This window comes from Syzygium oleosum, unplaced genomic scaffold (genome assembly GCF_021117445.2).
Source record: "Syzygium oleosum isolate NSW1041296 unplaced genomic scaffold, Sole_v2.1 Sole_v2.18, whole genome shotgun sequence".
NCBI lineage: Eukaryota > Viridiplantae > Streptophyta > Magnoliopsida > Myrtales > Myrtaceae > Syzygium > Syzygium oleosum.
The window spans coordinates 7,990,583-8,009,457 of NW_026607502.1; the positions used below are offsets into that span (position 1 = coordinate 7,990,583).

Sequence of the window (18,875 nt, forward strand, 5' to 3'; positions counted from 1 at the left end):
TTAGGACTGTAAAATTATCTAGTTTTTGAATACATTTGGACTGTAAAAAATTTACTCCACAAGCCAAATTAAGATACTGACAAGTACATAGCTTGCCGTATTGGCAATTTTGTTCATTCTATTAACATATAAATGATCTTTCCATTTGAAAGACTACGCATGAGAAATTCGAATTTTTGTGTGTATGATTATTTTTTTATCAAAATCCTTTTTTCGTGGTCGAAACTTAGCTAACGTGTTTGGAATTTGGAAATCCACAGTTAACGAATTCAAAGTTTAAACCAACAAAAAAGTAAAAAAAAAATTAGGTATGCAAAACTTTTATTCTGTATTCATAGGTGATAAAAAAAAAGAATTAATAGACAGAGCTAAAATTGTAACCTAAGTGCAATTTCATTATTATCATTTATGCTGATTTCGTCAACGATTCTACACTTTCTTTACGAGATCGCTTGCGTAAAAGACCATGAACAATATATATCTTTTTAGGAAACTAAGAATAAGTTATTTCACACGATAAAAAATATTTGAGTTGATACTACGAAAAATTCTAAACTGATACACATATGACAAATTTACCATAAACTAATTTTTTGATCACAAAAAACCCCAAACTGGTATACTTTTGACAAATTTACCATAAATTAATTTTTTGACCATTAAAAATTCTAAATTGGCACACCTGTGATAAATTTACCCCATGTTAGTTTTTGTTAAATTGGATTAAAATCTCAAACCGGTACACTTGTGACAAACGAATGGTAAAACCTCAAATCGGTACACCCGTCAACTGTCACCTGTCATCCAACTCACAAATTAATGATAAAATTTAACGGAAACTAACGGAGGGTAAATTTGTCACAGATATACCAGTTTGAAATTTTTGATAGTCAAAAAAATTAATTTTAGGTAAATTTATCACAAGCGTACCAACTTGGAGTTTTACGTGGTATTAACCCAAAATATTTAGGCTTAGCCAATCACCGAAAAGTGTTATTATTTTCTCGAAATATTATTTTTCGAAAATGTTTTCAAAAATAATTCCAATTCTTTTTTTCTCGAAAGGAGCAAAAGGGCGCATCAAGATATGTCTCCTCCGTTCCATTTCCACACTCTCCAACCCTCCACACGAGTCGCGGACAATGCCCTTCGGTGTCGCGCCCCCGCACCATCATCTCAGTTCTTGCCCCAGATTGTTCGTCAGAATCAAGCCCGATGAATCTTTCGGTCTATCCACAGCTCTGCGTCGCTCTGTCCGCTGTTCCAGGACGGAGAGCGTACCACCCGGTACTTCTCTTGCCTCAAGTCTCTCAGATATGTGTCGTCTGCGAGTCTGCGAGTACCCTTCAGGGCTGTGAGCTGTGGCTCTTTTACTGGGCTCTCTTTTGTGGGGCGTGAATTTGATGCTGACATTGTAGCTGCAGAGGCGAGACCGCAGCATTCTAAGGGTGGGGCTGCTGATATGGCGAAACTGAGAGAGTTGGAGCAGAAAGTTGAGCTTCTTGGTATTGGCTGTGAGGATCATAGCAGACCCGGATTTTACAGCAACTTGTTTTGTCCAAAGGTTACTCATTTCGCCGTGGCCGTGTTATTTATTTATTTTTACTGTCCTAGCTTTCTAGAACTGCGCACTTATTAAGTCAAAGTGGGGGATGTTTATTCCGAGCATGTTGGTGCCTCGGTGTCTCTTTATGCTTGAGGATTCCGGTGGAATTCGGTTTGTGACCCGTTCGTCTTAATGTGCGTTGTAGTGCCGAGGGGGACGGAAAGTTGAGAGAAGCCTCTCTTTCCATATCGTCCAAAGCGGGTATGTTGATTCTATGAGTTTGATGTAAGTTTTCATCCGGCTGATGTGTATTGCTCTAGTCATTGGGATTTTGCTTCTGTATCTGTCTTGAAGGGAGTTCGCAATGTGGAGGTGTTTCCGAATGGAATGTGGATGGGCTGGTCAGGTAATGTGATTGTTCTTGATGGATTGTCATGAGTTTGTGAAGCATTAATATGAGTGCTTGGAGTTGGACCCAACAGTGACTTCTCATCTAGGCCTTTGCAGACAGTGGAAATTCATGTGATGGAGACTATGCAGCCCTAAAGGTCAGATCCACTGTACAGATGACAGAAGAGAGCCTAAGGTTGGAACCCTTGAGCGATAAGGTACACTCACTAATTCTAATTTGGCATTGTCAATTATCTCTTTTAGCATTTGGGGAAAATTGTTTGTACAATCCTGTGTTTTGGTCTTGTGTAAATTATTGCCAAACCTGCATTATGAGTACTTGTGCTTTGTGGCATTTGAAAACTCATCAGAAATGTCTGACGTGGCATCCTGCTGGCCGTTAGACACAGCTGAATCTGAAGTAACATGCTTGGTTTGTAATGTAGACAATACATCAGATTTTTAGATATTGAAATCCCAGTGCACTTAAGTTAGGGCTCTGGTTTGTAAGAAATGCAGAAGAAAGACTTGGAGAATCGAATCTTTCACCTTTTCTTTGGGTCTGGGAAAGGTGACTCAATTGAATGGATGATTTAAAAAATCTCATCAAAATGATTGTTTATAACATGCAAGCTTCGGATTTGTGAGAGCATACATCAGCCAACCTTGATTCAGCTACCAATAACAATCATGATGTGCTCCAATTGCCAGATCTCTCAATCTGTTGTAAATTTTTTATTGGAAAGCATGGTTTTATCATCGAAGTTATGATCCACACAGTAGGCCGACAGACCGTTTTCCCATGTAAACAAGTAGAGAACTCCTAGCCTTCATCACTTGCCATCAACAACCACAAAAGTGGAGTCTCTAATGATGATTGGCCGTGGGTACCTCTTTACTTTTGGGAGTTTGAAACTTCAGTTGTGAGGTCAAATGAAGGAAGCCTATCTCTCTCTCTCTCCTTGATTTTTTTTAAGAATAGTACAATATTGTTCATTTTTGTTAGCTTTTATCTTCGGATGAGTCTCGTGGGTTGTTTTTGATGAAGATGTGCTAGCCCAATATCATGTCCAATATTGCTTACAAAGTTTGTGAACAATAGACGCGTAGAGTTGGTGTTATACTGATCTACAAAGTAGGAGGACCAAGAATGTCTGTTTTATACTATGGGTCAGTAATATGCCCTCATATCAAACTGTGATCAAGGGTCACGGGTATGGTAATTTTGTTTAAGTAATTTATCACATGAAGAGTCAAAACTTTGTATATTGATGTCTAATTCTTGGGGAGACTTTGTACATTAGCATTGACCGTTTACAAAATAAAAGTCATTCGGCACACATTCCCATTGACATGATGCCACAAGTTTGATTAGTGCTATCACCTTGAGAAATCTTATGTTTGCACGGTGGCACTAAATGATAAAGAATCTCAGTTCTTAATCTCATAGCGAGGAATTATATCCATGTAGGCTTTGGATTTGTCCTTAAAATCAACGTTGGCAAATGATGGCAATTACCACCCAACAATCAGTTGGAGCTTTCTAGTGGTTAGAATGTAGAGTTTAGAACATGAACAATTTTTGCTCATTTTAAAGAAAGTCTAGGTCAAGCCACTATTGATGAGGGTACGAGCGACATATCTTACTGCATGCTACAGACTAGTATGCAAAAAAGTACCGGCGTCTATAGGGTACATTGTACAGCTAATTTTTTAGGTCAAATTGTGTTGTTGTCTTGTTTAATAACATGGTCAACACATATTCGTGGATTCTTTTTCAATGGAGTTGAGCATAGTTTACATGCCAATAACTTGATTTACTTTCCTCATTGTCTTCCTAGATTTTGACATATTGTGTTTGCATGGTGCTTCCTTATTGTCCTTACCAAAAATTTGACATTTGTAGCTAGCTCAAAGTCCTCACTAATTGCTAGTGTGCATAGTAAAACATTTTCCCAGCTGATTGATACTGTTAGTATTAGTAAAGGAGCATCTTATTCACAAATGACAACCTTTTCCTTTGTTCCTTGTTTTTTTTTCCTCACTTTTGCAACCGTTGCTTTTGAGTTTAAGCATTTATTATGTTCTCAGGATTTGTTGAATTGGTTCTTGTGTTTATCTCTGATGTGTGGGTATAATTCCTTGTGATGAGTGCTACTTATTTTTAAGATTCTGTTCCCTTCAGATTATTGGGTACTTTGCGGAACGAAAAATATCGGTGGAAACTCTTCAACGAAATGGAGTCAAACAACTATCAGGCAAACAGGTTCCCTATTTTAATTGCTTCTGCTATTACTTGCAATGTGATTCAGGTTAGACCGAATGGATCCAGAAGTTTCTGTTTGCCAAAAGAAAAAAGGGCGGCTATTACGATTGGTTATACTTATCTACTTGATTAATTATTATTTAATAGATGCTGTACTTGATAGAAAACTTTACCATCCCCAAGATGTTCTCATGCAAATTGTGGAGTTTGCCTCTTACTTATAGTGCTGGAGCAATGGACTTAAGATTGAGATGTTGTATCAGCTCTCACTTAGCTTAGATATACTGATATCATTTTAATAATATGGAAATCTTGCACGGTTTTTGGTCACACTTTTTAAAGCCTGTACTGATAATATATTTTTTAAGAAACTAGAAGATAACAGTTTTAATGTTTATTTCTGATCTGAAATGAGTATCAGATGAGACTAACCACTTTGAAACTTTCTTCCAGAGTGCTATTTCTTTTCCTTACAAAAGGAAAGGAGAACTTGTTGGTTGCAAGTATCGGACCTTGGACAAGAAATTTTGGCAGGTAGATTCTCTTGCCTCTCGGTGTCGTAGGGACATTTCGGTTTAGAGTAATAAAATTCCAGCATGCATCTTAAATATATTTTGGTATGTTGAACTGAAGAAATGGAATTGCTTATGGATGCTAGTTTACGTCTACTGAAAACCGAGAAGTAAATAACTGAAAAATGAAATGGAAAATCATTGATTAATAGCATTTGGGAGATTTGATGTCACATATTTGGGATAAAGTAAATAATTTCAGGCTGTGAGAAAAATCTATTCCTTGGTGGCATAGATTTCCAATCAAGTCCTTGAACTTTTTAATTTTCTAATCAAGTTCTTTCAGCTCCAAATCTGGTTTGTCAGAGCTGACATAGATTGTCTTTACCTGCATTTGGAGAAGAACCCAGATAATCATTTTTTGGGTACCTACAACGGGTGTGCTCTGGTGATTATCCAGTGTGCTTTGAAACCTAGGGTTTTTTTTTTTTTATATTAGTCAAGGTGACATGACATGGATGTGCTATGGATATTGCGCCCGTAGTAAACATTTCAACTCAATACCCGCTCATACCATCTCTTCAGTTTATTTAGTACTGCTTCCATTGAAACCATTTATGGTTTAACAGTTTAATATAAACTATCAAACATTTTTGGTGAAATGGTAAAGTATCTGAGAAAGTATGCATGTCTAATGTGTATATATATCATGTATTGGTGCTGAAAGTCTTGTTTTATTTGAATATAGAAGTACTGGCTCAGTATTTTGTTTACTTAGTTGCTCAATCTGTGTATCTAGATATAAAGGTCTGGACAAGCCAGAAATTAAGATGCATACGAGCATCAGAAACCGGTTTTCTAGTCCGAATCACGTGGTGTTTCATATGTTTAGGACTCTATGTGGCCTTCATTAGAGAGTAGACGGATCTTTTCATCTGCATCGAGAAAAATGTTCTTCATGTTTCAACAATGGACCTTTCTGTCAATACCACATATCAGTTTCCTTCTGGTCATGCTTCAATATTTAAATTTAAGAGATTTCTGGAAGTTTCTTACAAGAGCTGTCTTTCTGCTATGGACTTTCAGGAGAAGGGTACCGAAAAGGCATTATATGGACTAGATGACATATCAGAAGCAGATGAAATTGTCATTGTAACTTTTTGTTACCCTCTCTCTCTCTCTCTCTCTCTCTCTCTCTCTCTCTCTCTCTCTCTCTCTCTCTCATATATGAATGTCGGTTATAGGTTGAAGGTGAAATTGATAAGCTCTCATTGGAGGAAGCTGGTTTTATAAATTGTGCAAGTGTTCCTGGTGGTGCCCCAGGAAAAGTTTCCAACAAAGAATTGCCTTATCCGGACAAGGTTGGTTACTAGTTTTAGGCATATCCTATTTTGGTTTGAATTTAAAGTTACTTTAACATGCTGAAACTTAGGTCTTTCCAGTTTCCACAACTGACCATCTCTTATCAAGTGAAAGTCTCCTATTATTGGTTGTATGCTAGTGAATCATATCCTTTTATGGTAAACTTAGATTTCACAGATGGGAGTGTGAAAGTATACTAATGATATAGCAAGGTCCCTTTGCCAAGACAGAAAATCTGATAGTTGTCTAGCATCTGTATCGCTTTCTCCATCTTTATATTTTTCAATGGCCATAAATATATAACCTGAGGAACATCAAATTTTTTTCTCGAGTTAAGTTTCTATATCTTGCTTAATTTTTCAACCTGCTTTTTCCCTCTCTACTGCTAAGAAAGACACTTGTGATCCTGACAGTTTTCATCATCTTGTTGTGTCTCTTCCTGGCTACTTTGAAAGTCTGCCGATTAATCTGCTTTCAAGAATTAGAAACATGTAAAAGAAATAAACTACTGTAGTTTCACGGCTTTTTAGAAAAAATTTCCTCCTTATTTCGAATGAAGATTGTTGGTGGTAAAGAGGCTTTTCCTTGGAAAGCTATTTGGAAAGTAAGAGTACCGATTAGAGTCTTTTGTTTTGCTTGGGACAACTTGGGAACGTATTCTCACCTTAGACAACTTGCAGAAAAGAGGGATCGTGCTGCTTAATAGATACTATCTTTTGGCAGAGACTGTGAGACATCTCCTCCTTCATTCTTCCAGACCTCTTATTCCTGCATTGGACTATCTCAGGTTATAGAAGGTTCTCTGAACAAGAATTATAGGCTTCGTAGGGTCTGTTTTGCCTTGTGTTTAGAAAAGGAATTCTTCGACCTGTCTTGCTGCTTTTTGGTTGATGTGGAAAGAGCAGAACAAGAGAATTCTTGAATAAGAGGAGATGCTTATATTTTGGAATTATAGAAAGCTTATGTATATGCTTTGTCTTGTAACTGAGCTCTTTTAGTTTTGAGTTCCTTTGGTAGATGGTTTTGGCACCCTCTTGATGCCTTTCATTACAGACTTATTCACTGCCATTCGCCCTGTAGACTTTGACCAACACAATAACTACATGGAAGTTGGTGAATATAAATAAGGAACAACTCCCATCAAATGGACAAGACAACAGTTTTGTCGATGCTGAGTATAGTAACATCAAGCGAGCAAATTACCATTCCACTAAGCCAATAGGGCATTCACTTGCTGCATACAAGAAAAGAAGGATTTCTTCAATTACTCTCTCCCTTTTTTGGTTGATACGTAAAGAGAGGAGCAAGAGAACCTTTGAAGAAGCAGAGCCTTCCCTTTTTGTAAATTTTGAAAATTGGGTTGAAGTTGAAAATTAGGTTAAAGTTTTAATCTTTTGGTACAGTGAAAATATGCATATGGATCTGCTCTTTGATTGACATAGTACATGTTTTGTCTTGTCACTGATTACTTTTTTCGTTCGTTGAGCTCTTCTTGTGTATGGGTTTGCAACCCCATGGTGTCCTCTAGTCGAATTGCTTTTACCTATCAAAAAAGAGTAAAACCATTAGACATTCCATTCGTTCACACTCGTAACCCTTTTAATCATCTCCCTTGGATTTGTCATGTGATCAAAGCTAATGGTCAACACATCTCTTCAGCTAATGAGCACAATCCCAAGTAGCTCTTGAGATTGGGATTCATTCCATTACATTAAGAAGTCTGTTCTCTATATTCCACTTTTTATTATGTTAACAATCGACACTGCAAGGAAACTTCTGACATGATACACATTAGGAATCTTTGCATCTGATGGCTTTGTTTCTGGTTTGGGTGGGGATGACTTGTGTTAGGTTTAAAACTTTCTGGAGTATTTAGCTTCCACCAGTGCTTGTAAGCTACTTGTCTTATCCTATCTATCTGATACTTGAAATGGCCTGTAGTACCTTGCTGAAACTTTGAGTGCTTGCCTAGTTGCAAGACTAGTTCATTGACAACGTTGAAACTAAGGGAAATCTAATCCAATGAATCCATTCTAAATCATGAAAATGGCGGTTGGCAGGTAACGGGGGAGATTTGTCCAAACAATCTGCACAGCTCCTTTGGTAATTGGCTTTGTTGAAATGCTAATGTCACCTATCGATCTCTCTTGCCATATAGCCTGAGACCTTTTAGTCAGCTTTTGGAGTGCGAAGCTTATATGAAGTAGGTTTATTTGGTCTTAACTTCTTATATCAAGAATGACTGTTGACACGTGAAGGTCGCCTATCACATCTCTCTTGCGATAGTGTGAGACTTTCTGGGTCAGCTTTGATAGTGTGAAGCTCATATGAAGTAGATCTATGTCAACTCAGTGTCTTGTATCCAAAAACTTGCTGAAGCAAATCAATTGGTCTTGTTTTGCAATGATTGATGTGCTGACGAGTTGCGACAGCGATATTTTCGAAGAGGCAGAGAATCATTACTGTTACAGTAAGTTTCAGTGGCTTTTTGAGTGATATGGAAGATTTCATTGCAGAAACTTTGGCAATTGAATGAGAACTTCCTTTTGAAGGATGTGTGAAAACTGTAACTTCGTCGTATCAGATAATCGTATGGCTTTACATCTGGCAGTGGTGATTTCTATTTCCATCTGCATTAGTTCTGATTGGTGGAGGCCATACAACTCATGTAGTATGTATGAATGTGGTTGTAAGTCAGGGTCCCACTATCAGAAATAAATGATTTTCTAGTGTCGACACCAGTGTTGCCTTTTACCTGCATTGCTACTAACTTTTTGCTGTTACATTGTTGGAATTTGATTATCATAATTAGTGAACTATTTGTTACTCATTCCGCTGTTCATGTGAATTTTGATAGGACACGGCTTATCAATACTTATGGAACTGCAAGGATTACTTGGATAAGGTGTGTAAACTCCGTGTGTGCCTTTCTGGTGCACATTTTCATTTCTAAAAGATTGCTTCATGTATTTCTTTCTGTTGTCTAAAACATCTCAGGCTTCTCGAATAATCCTGGCAACTGATGGCGACGCACCTGGTCAAGCTTTGGCAGAGGAGCTTGCAAAGCGCCTTGGAAAACAAAGGTCAAAGTTGTTTGACTGATTATTTATTTTATTTACAATTCTATGGTTAACCCGGTCCTTTTTTTGGCATGAGCTGCAAACTTAGTTTCCATATTATGATAAGTAAACTGGTAGGTAGAACTCTATTGGCATTTTGTGTTAGTGCAACCCTCTTGAGGCTATTTAATTGGTGAAAATGCTCACTCTACTGAATCACCCATATTATTAAAACGAAAAAGAAAGCATGAGAAGTTATCTAGTGAACAACAAGTGTGTGCAATATCTCAACGTACAGTAGTTACTAGCTATTGCTTTGTCTTCGAGCAAGCCTGGGCTTAAAGACTAAGGATATCCATTTGTGACCAGAAGTTAACAGGTTTTGGTCATGGAAACCACCTCTTTGTGCCAACTTTATCAGTTCTTGTTTTCACCTGGAAAACTTACTCCTTTTATATTATGAATGTTTAGATGTTGGAAGGTAAATTGGCCAAAAAAGGACGACTTCAGTAGATTCAACGATGCAAATGAGGTTACACTCTCTCTCTCTCTCTCTCTCTCTCTCTCTCTCTCTCTCTCTCGATATTCCAGGCAAGGCCTACATCTGAATGTTGTAGTACTGTTACCGTTTCATCTTTACCTCATCAATTAACCAAGAGAAAGAGTAGCACATGTTGGGGAATGGGAGTTTACAGAATGCCAGTTCTGTGGAGCATGCATGTTCCAAAAGTTTAGGCAAGAATCCTGGAACTTGGGTAATAAGCAACATAGTCATTGCATGTCCTGTATCTAGTTAAATCTCACTAGCTATCTTCTACCACAGTAAAATAGCTTTTGGTTTGTCTCGACTGATGAAACGCTTTGATCTTTGCACAATGGCAAGGAGTCAATTGCGTTCCGCACAGGGTCTTAAACATTGGACATTCAGATTGTTGGCATCTAGTGGGCATTGTTGTGAATCCAGAAAGCCCAGTTTTTCTTCTCTCTCTAGTGTTTCGAGAATATTTCCTCAGTCAAAATAATCTCTGACTGATAAGATAGTTTAATTTCAGTGATTATGAAGCATTTTGGGTTTTTGCAGTTTGTCATGGTTTCTATATATACAGTCGCCGTGGTTTTTGTCTTCCATGCGACAACAATTCAATGTAGAATGCAAAACTTTTAGCAATCGTAATGGTTTGCTGATGCGATGCAAAGTGCAATATATGTAAACACTTTATGCAAACTGTCATTACACCTATACTACTTGCAGAAAATTGTATTTCAAAATGTCAAAAGGTGTGTCGTTCGATAATTTATACTCAACAATGTGTTTCCCTTCTTATAATTAGTTAACTTTGGGATCCTCCGTGAGTCTAGAGCGAACTTCTTCTGATGTGTTGTTTAAAAATTGTTGTGTGCTAGGTTCTCAAGCATCTAGGACCTACTGCTCTCATGGAAGCAATTGAACATGCAGATTCGATGTCTCCCACATCCTCCGGACCAAGTAACAAGTAAATATCAGAGCGGATCATTCTACTGGAAGTTATGAAGTCTTCTCTAGTCTTTCATCTGATAATGTATTACAACTCTCTCTCTCTCTCTCTCTCTCTCTCTCTCTCTCTCTCTCTCTCTCATATTGTGGATAGGGGTGTGCAAAAGAACCGGGAACTGCCCAGAACTGGACCAGATTGGCCCGGAACCGGCGGTTCCCATGGGGACCGGTCCGGTTCTCAGTTTCAATTTACTAGAACCGGTGAGTACTGGTCCGGTTCTCGATTCTAGACGTGGAACTGCTCACCTCAGACCGGACCAGTAATATATATAAGATTTAAAAAAAAAAATTTCCAACCTAAAAAAAAGAAATTTTTTTAAAAAATGAAAACCTTAACATCCCTAATCTAAAGCTTAATGCTCGTCAACTGAGTGCTCGTCTCGTTTCACATTCACTTTGTTTGAGTCCTCTCACTATCTCTCACTCATGGTCTCGACTCTCAAGCTCGATGCCCATTGACTCACGGCTTTGACTCTCAACTCCCATTAACTCATGGCCGTGCCTGACCATTCATCACCTCCCTCACTCACTCTCGGTCATTTTCATTTGCGTGAAGTTTGTTGGGATCGGGTCCATGGAGCTAACGAGTAGTTCCCGATTCCAATTTTTCGAAACCGATATTTAGTGGGCGGTTCCCGATTCCAAAGTGGGAACTGCCCACCTGGATCATGCTCACCCCTAATTGTGGATGCCATTGTTGTCGTTACTCAGCAATTGATTTTATTTCTACTTTCATGCGTTATCCAATTTGCCAACAGAAGCATTTCTACTCTTGTTCGTCCATTTATCGATGGTTTATGTACACGTCATCTTTGTCATGTAGTTAGCTTATGTGACTGCATTTGGACGAAAATAAGGAATTTGTTCTAAAAATATTAGGGAAAATTAGTTTAGAGACCGGATCTTTTACAATAGAGAGGGACAAGTGCACCAAAAGTTATAGAACTTGTCCTGAAAGTGTCATTGAGTCCTGAAACTTTTTTATAAAGTGCAATCAAGTCATACAACTTGTTAGATTGGTGCGATCAAGTGTTGCCGTCCTTTATCCAAATTGACGGCCGGAAAATAATGAGGTGCTTTCTTTTTTGTTCATTTATCTCTCCTATGTGGTAGGAAACTTAATTGAGACTTCCGTCTGTGCATAGAGACGCCGATTTATTGACCTTTAGTGATGCAAAATAATGTCATATTGAAAGCATACCTCAAATTGAGTAGATAAACAAATTGTCTTTTGGGTGTTTTCCCCAAATTGAACCAAATAGCCCCAAATTCCAAATTCCCCTTCTTCGGTCGAGCCCTAAATTCCTTCTCTTCGTTTGATTGCACAATCAAATACGGTCGTAGGAAAGAAGCTTGCAAAGTTGACGGCAGTGCATTACAATTGATGAAGCTCATTCCGTTGGACATTAGTCAAACCAAATAGCCCCAAATTCTTCTTCTTGGTATGATTGAGAGACAAGTGAGAACCGAAAGAAAAGGACTCGTAGAAAATTGAATGCATTGCAAATCACGGAGCTCTTTCGTTTGGAGGTTGTTTGAACCAAATATCCCAAATTCCTCTTCTTCGTCCGAGCCCTAAAGCTCTCTTCTTCGTTTGATTGCACAAATACAGAATCGAAGGAAAATGATTTTGAAAAACGAGGGCATTACAATTGAAGAAGTTTGTTCTAATGGAGGTCGTTGCAATCTCTTTCACATAACACTAGACAAAAGAACTGCATTTGGCTTTGAGAGGATCGATAGTTGGCTTTGAGAATATTGACATTTCGCACAAGTCCTATTTTTGGTTTTGAATGATCGGAATCTTTAATTTGTTTGGATCACTGGCTTTATTTGTTGTGCATTATTAAAAAAAATGGTGCTCATCAGATTTTTTTGTTCTCTCGACAACAAAATCCTTAACACAGTTTTCTTTGGAGGTAGCTTTCAAGTAGGACCACCCTTTGAATACAGAGGTGGAAGGGTCATTGTTGAAATAGACTTAAGTAAGAATTCACTCTCTCGTACAACTAAAACTATTGAGGTTTTGGTTAGGTGTAAAATACACAAACTCTATTGCAGAGTTCTTGGAAGTACCGCTCTCAAAGGTGATCTTTGGTTTTTATGGGATAATTATGCTATGATAGATCTCTTATATTGTGAAATCCTTGACCTGTATGTGGAGTATTATGGTGATGATGAAGTGACAAGTGTTGAGATAGGACAGCTGAGATTGTAGATTGAGATAAAAATTGAAGATTTGTATGATGTGAATGTAGAAAGGGTTGATAATGTGGCTAGAAATGTGTTTGATGTGATTAGGAATATTGACGACGATGGCAATCGGGCTGTACTCACCTACGCTCTAGGCCTAATGCAGGAAGCTCCGTTCCTCAACGAGTTATTCCCTGTCTGGGCAGCGTTCCTGATGATCAACCTCGGGAGCGCCAATTCTATCTCCGCATACAGTCTCGAAGACAACGAGCAGTGGAAGAGCTACAATTGGCAGATCATGATCAAATTGATTTGGTTGTTATTTTTGATAGACTGGCACTTCCGCGACACGTCCAACACGGGGTTTGGGACCCCGTACCTCGTCCTCGTCTTGACCTTGAAGGCCGACGAGAGGGCTTGGGCCTTGATGGCGGTGAGCTGCCAGTCTTTGGAGAGGGATACAAAAGTGGTTGCCGATTATATGAGCGTGGAGCACGAAAGTGGTGAAGTCGATCCGGTTCGCTTGAGAGGGTATACGTATTTGGTGAGGGGTGAAGAGGAGAGATGGGTGAATGGCTTCGTTCGTACTAAGCAATTTATCAAGAGGTGTCTAGGGAAGGAGGAGGCTGCGCTGGCATGGGACCATCGGACCCCATTGGACAACGTCGGTGGTCGCAGGTTGCTTGACTCCGCCACAGGCCACCAGGCTTTGTGTAGGTAGCCAGACTTTGCCATCGATACTAAGTTGCCAATCGCTAGAATTTACTTTCGGCCACTAGATGCATTCCCCGTTGTTAATGACTAATATTCTTTCCTTGCGACCAAAATTTTTACAATCCAAACAATTGAAAAGGAAAGAATGATGCAATCCATTTGAGAGTTCCTTGTCATGGAACCAAAGGAGACTTATTTAGTGAATTTGGGATTTATGATACAAAATACGTGGTATTTCTCCTATTTAGCTCTTAGGTTACCCGAAGATCAAACTATCAACTTTGAACTCTTTACCTTCTTTATATGCTCTTTATTTACACGTAGTTTATGGAGTTTATATGTTTTTTATATACACGTGTCTCCTTTTACATATTAGTTTAAGCATTTAGACTAGACTTTCTAACATGATATCACAACTAGGTTTTGTCCTAATTATTTTGCGTGTACAATCCCCATTCGTCATATTACACGTGTTGTTTCTAATTTGGCTTGAATGTGAGAGGGGTTGTTAAAGTATTCCACATCGCTTGTCTACAATGTTCATATATTTTTTATATACATATAGTTTCCATCCACCAGTTAACTGAAGTTTTTGGGTTCTCCTTTCCAACATGAATAAAGATCACTCAAAGAGAAAGTCATAAAAAGCATGAAAGGGTAGTACAAAAATTAAGGCTAGGCCTTCTTTGTATTTGTAAGTCCCTATTAGTACTGTCTTCATGGACATGAGGTTCATGAGTCTTTTTTATTTTCCTTCGAACTCATGATTGCTAAGAGAATGTCTACGCCCCTATTTATGGACTACCACAATCAGGTGGCCTCTAACTCAGAAAGATACTAACAAGAAAATCAAAAACCGAAGAGGATTTCTCTCTTCAAGAAAGTAGTTTATGAATCATTTATATAATTAACATAAAGAAACACATACTTCGTAATTCAACAATGTGATTATTGTTTATGGGGCCGAAATCTATTTTTGAATTTTCAAATTCCGCAGAATTGGGATTGTTTGGTGACAAGATATAAGTCTTACGTTCTTACCATTACTCTGCACTTGGATTCTCAGGATGATGCACATGCGCTTCAGCCAGCGACTCGTAAATACCAAACGATGGCTTGAAAATTTTTAAGTATAAATAACGGAGTGCCACCGTTTCCAACCCATTTTCTGAAAAGGTCTAGATTTCTTGGCTCTCTCTGCACACCCAAAATACAAAATCTTTCGTCATACACCAACACGAGGGGCTTGCAAAGACGCCAAATGGGAGCGGGGAACAAGACCCTCTCTGAGGCCACCGCGGTCATAAAGAATCTGCGCACTCCGAAGGCAAATCTGGCCAAGATCGAAATTCTCGTGTACCTCACAGCCATTTTACTAATCTTGCTCAACATTTTCGGCTCATCAAGGCGTCGGCACAACAAACGGAAGCTCAGGATCCTGTTATGGGCAGCATACACCCTCTCGAGCTACCTCATCGCATACACGCTCGGTCTCATAACCGAAGCGCCGTTCTGAAACGAGCTGTTACCAGTTTGGGCCATTTTCTTGATGATCTTCTTTGGGAGCTTGGACTCCTACTCCATCCACAGCCTCGAGGAGTGCCAGCGGTGGAAGAACTACGGTTGGCAATATGTGATCAAGTTCACCGGGGTAACCATTCTGTTGTTCATGTACGGGATCACGCCGTGGATGATTTCGGCACTAATTATTCTAGGCTTAACGGTGCCGCTCAAGGTCAGTAATAGAGCAGAACCTCTCCTTACTGCGAGCGGGTATGGCCGACAGATGACCACCAAATGGGTGGCTGACTACATGAGCTCTGAGCACCACTTGTCGGAAGGCGACCCTGGCCAGATGAGAGAATACAACTATGTTGTGCGAGTGGGAAAGACAAGTTCAACGTCATTAAAGAAGCCCAAAGAAGAAGAAGCTGCAGCACGATGGGAAGCGCCGAACTACCGGGAGTCATTGGAGATCACTGACAGAGTCATCACCATCGAGAAGGTGTGGAAATACCAAGGATGGCTTTTGAGATCGGACGGTGGGGACAAAGACAGCAAGCTCAAGGATATTTGCCTCTCGTTTTCGCTTTGTAAGCTTCTTTGGTTATTTGGCGGCTATTCACTGCCCAAAAAAGCTCACGAAAAGGCGTGGAAGTTGATTCAGCACTTGTACGACAAAGGAAATGGCTACGAGCGAGCATTTAGGGTCGTTGAGCTAGAGCTTTCCTTTCTTTTCGATTCTTTCTACACCAAATACCCGATCATCTTCCTGCCGACCGGTTGGAAACTAAAGGTTATAGAGCTCTTGCTTTTGGTCACTGGTTCTCTGCTAACGATTGGATTTTGTTTCAAGTACAACTCGGATAGACATGAAGATGAAGTTCAACTAGCTACTCGAGGAGGGTTGAGCATCGACGTTCTAGTGACGGCACTTATTCTAATAGTACTTACATGTGGGGAGCTCGTGCAGTTTTTCTTCATGGCCATCTCGGATTGGGCAAAAGTGTCATTGCTATGCAACTACGTACAAACTCCCTCGTGGCACGGGAAAAAACGGATCGAGAAGCTGATAGGACTAATATGCCGGATGCAATTACTGAAGCCTTGGGAAAGGAAACGTTGCCAATACTCGCTTCTCGAGTCGTATGATTACACCCCTCCGAGGTGGCTATACAATTCCTTCACAGTTATGTTCATCAATCTTATAAGGGACGGTCAAAAACACAGTGCGCTCGCCGAATTGTCCTCGGAAGTGAAAAAAGCTGTTTTCCGTTCTTTAATGTCGAATCCCGGGGTGTTGGAGAATGGACAAGCTTCTTTGAGAAGAAACAACGTGGCAGATAAGCTTGCGTGGGCATGTAGGCTCGAGATGCAAACTCAAGTGATAACTGTTTGGCATATCGCCACAAGCATTTTCGAGCACATGGTGCCGGTTTCAGATTTGATTTCACATTAGAACTTCCTCGTAGCGACCAGCTTACTCAAATATCTCGCTTACTTGGTAGCGTTTTGTCCGAACTTATTACCTGATCACCCTTACGATTCAGAGTATGCTTTCAATGAAATCATTATTGAAACAAGATGCTTGCTCAAAGGCCGCAAGACAAGAGAAGAAAGAATCCAAACATTGAACAGGATCCGCAAGACGACGCATAAAAGCGGTAGAGTGATAATCCAGGGCGCGCAGTTAGGGCAGCTATTGCTGAAAGAAGAAAAATGTCCGAAATTCATTTGGAAGGTATTGGCCGAGTTTTGGGCGGAACTTGTGGTGTATGTCGCTCCATCGGACAATGAGAAAGCACACGCGGAGCACTTGGCGATGAATGGGGCGTTCGTGACTCATTGTGGGCTTTGGTCTCTCATGTCGGCATCAAGCGAGAACCTCCTGTTGAGCGATCTCTACTCTCAATAAAAGTTGAAGCTGGCCCATTTGATTGTGATTGTGATTGTGCATGTGGACAGACCGTAGTGTGTCTCCTTTGGGATTAGTCAAGACAAAAGTTTGGATACTCTATTATAAAAAAAAATATAAGTAAAATGAAGCAAGTGGCTAGAGTTATATTATTTGAGTGGTTTTACTATGTACAAGTTTATAAATAAGAGGGTCCATGCTTTATGTAATTGAGATTGGATGGGTCATGTTTCATTAAGTGTGATTAAAACTTTTTTATCTATCTCTCCTGCTTGTTCGATGTTTTCTTCTTAAGCTATATCTTTTGTAAGGATCTGTCCGAATGCTTGGTCCTTAAAATGTTAAAATTTCCATTAGTGTTAATTTGCTACTTTTGGTTACTCAAAATGATGGCTCTGTACCTCTTGTTTACGGTCTTGCCGACGTTGACCAATAAAATGAGTCGAAGAACAGAGCATAAGAAAACTATCTTAGGATTTACATCACATATTCGCCATATCCTAACCTGTCTCCATTAAATGCCCCGTACATATAATGAAACATAATCATACATGATCGGGCACACCATATGAAATACCCACCAAACCTTAAAATGCATATCTATTGACACTTGTATTTATACCGATGAGTCAAGCATGCATCTTTGTAAAAATAAAAGTAAATAATGAATAATAGAAAAAGAAAAAAATGAAATATTCATAAATCAGATAAATAAGTCAATAAAGAGAGAAAGAACCAACTCAATTGGGCCCCCAGCCCATCAATCATTTTGGTCAAAATAGAGTTAATTCAACTCGACCTAGAGACCAATCCATGGAGCTTAAGCTCGCGCACCTCTGCCCATTAAACAATCTCTCTCTCTCTCTCTCTCTCTCTCTCTCTCTCTCTCTCTCTCTCTCTCTCTCTCTCTCTCTCTCTCTACAGAATCTGTAAAGTGGGAGAGGTAAGGATGAGCGAAACAAAATCGGTGCATGCGGTCGACCATGTCTGGGCTCTCTCTAGTTTCTCTCTTATCAACGACCTCAGATTCTCATATTAAAGGATCACTTTGCGCTAAGGGGGAGGACATTAAACGAATCAATAAAAACCAATTTTGAAAATACTTCGTAGAGAGAAAACCGAGAACATTCGAGAGTAGAGAGACACTCTGCAGCTTTTTCCAATGGTCTCGTCGTCGACGCCAGCTTTAGATTCGAAAGAGCACTAAGGTGGTATTAATGTAATATATATGTACTATGGGGTCTTTTTGTAATTATGTTTCTATTTGTACCGGCCTTAGATTCGAAAGAGCATTAAGGGTGGTATTAATGTAATATATATGTACTATGGGGTCTTTTGTAATTATGTTTCTATTTGTATCCTTGCTTTGATTAATCACTCCTATAAATACATATTATTCAAACCTAATTGGGGTTGAACCACTATAAATATTTTGTCGTTATTTTCTCTTTGGCTCTAAAAATTAACATGGTATCAAAGCAAAAAAACAAATCAAATTCTTCAATATCTCTACTCCAAATCCATACTTCCTTTGCTTCAATTGCTATCTCAATAATGTTCGATACATCCCCAGATTTTTCTTCTTCTTTACCACCTCTTTACCCATCATCTTCTCTTTCCATTAATCCCAATTTCCCATCACCCCTCAACAACATTGCGCCCACTTTCACCTCTTCTTCCCTCTTCTCTGCTGCTCCGATTTATGTTGCTACTTAAATTATGACCGTGCAATCAATCCCACCGTCTCTCGTTCTTCCCAATTTGACAAGTCTCATCTTCATTAATCTTGATGGAGACAATTGCCTCCCGTGAAAATCCCAGTAAATACACTGAAATCCGGTATTTTGTATCCCCTCGGGTAATGAACATTATCGATTGAGTCTA

General features: G+C 39.3%; 1 protein-coding gene and 1 pseudogene across 4 annotated transcripts; both read left to right on the forward strand.

Moving 5' to 3' along the window:
- The first annotated feature begins 1,090 nt into the window (after positions 1–1,090).
- On the forward strand, positions 1,091–13,830 carry LOC115689437 (primase homolog protein). 4 transcript variants are annotated; one of them, XR_008818429.1, is made up of 14 exons: positions 1,091–1,287; positions 1,419–1,564; positions 1,752–1,807; positions 1,901–1,952; positions 2,044–2,154; positions 4,122–4,202; positions 4,656–4,736; positions 5,801–5,866; positions 5,959–6,075; positions 8,934–8,981; positions 9,074–9,159; positions 9,607–9,667; positions 10,217–10,413; positions 10,540–10,687. XR_008818429.1 is itself a non-coding variant. In XM_056319745.1 (14 exons), the coding sequence occupies exons 1-14, from the start codon at positions 1,143–1,145 to the stop codon at positions 10,897–10,899; spliced, it is 1,275 nt and encodes a 424-aa protein (XP_056175720.1). In that variant the 5' UTR covers positions 1,091–1,142; the 3' UTR covers positions 10,900–13,830. The 4 variants fall into 4 exon arrangements, 3 of the variants coding, with proteins under 3 accessions (XP_056175720.1, XP_056175721.1, XP_030471324.1); XM_056319745.1 differs by lacking the exon at positions 10,217–10,413 and adding an exon at positions 10,764–13,830 and having other exon boundaries at positions 10,540–10,628; XM_056319746.1 differs by lacking the exon at positions 10,217–10,413 and adding an exon at positions 10,764–13,830 and having other exon boundaries at positions 1,425–1,564; positions 10,540–10,628.
- LOC115668560 (uncharacterized) lies at positions 12,340–17,068 on the forward strand (annotated as a pseudogene).
- Positions 17,069–18,875: the final 1,807 nt, after the last annotated feature.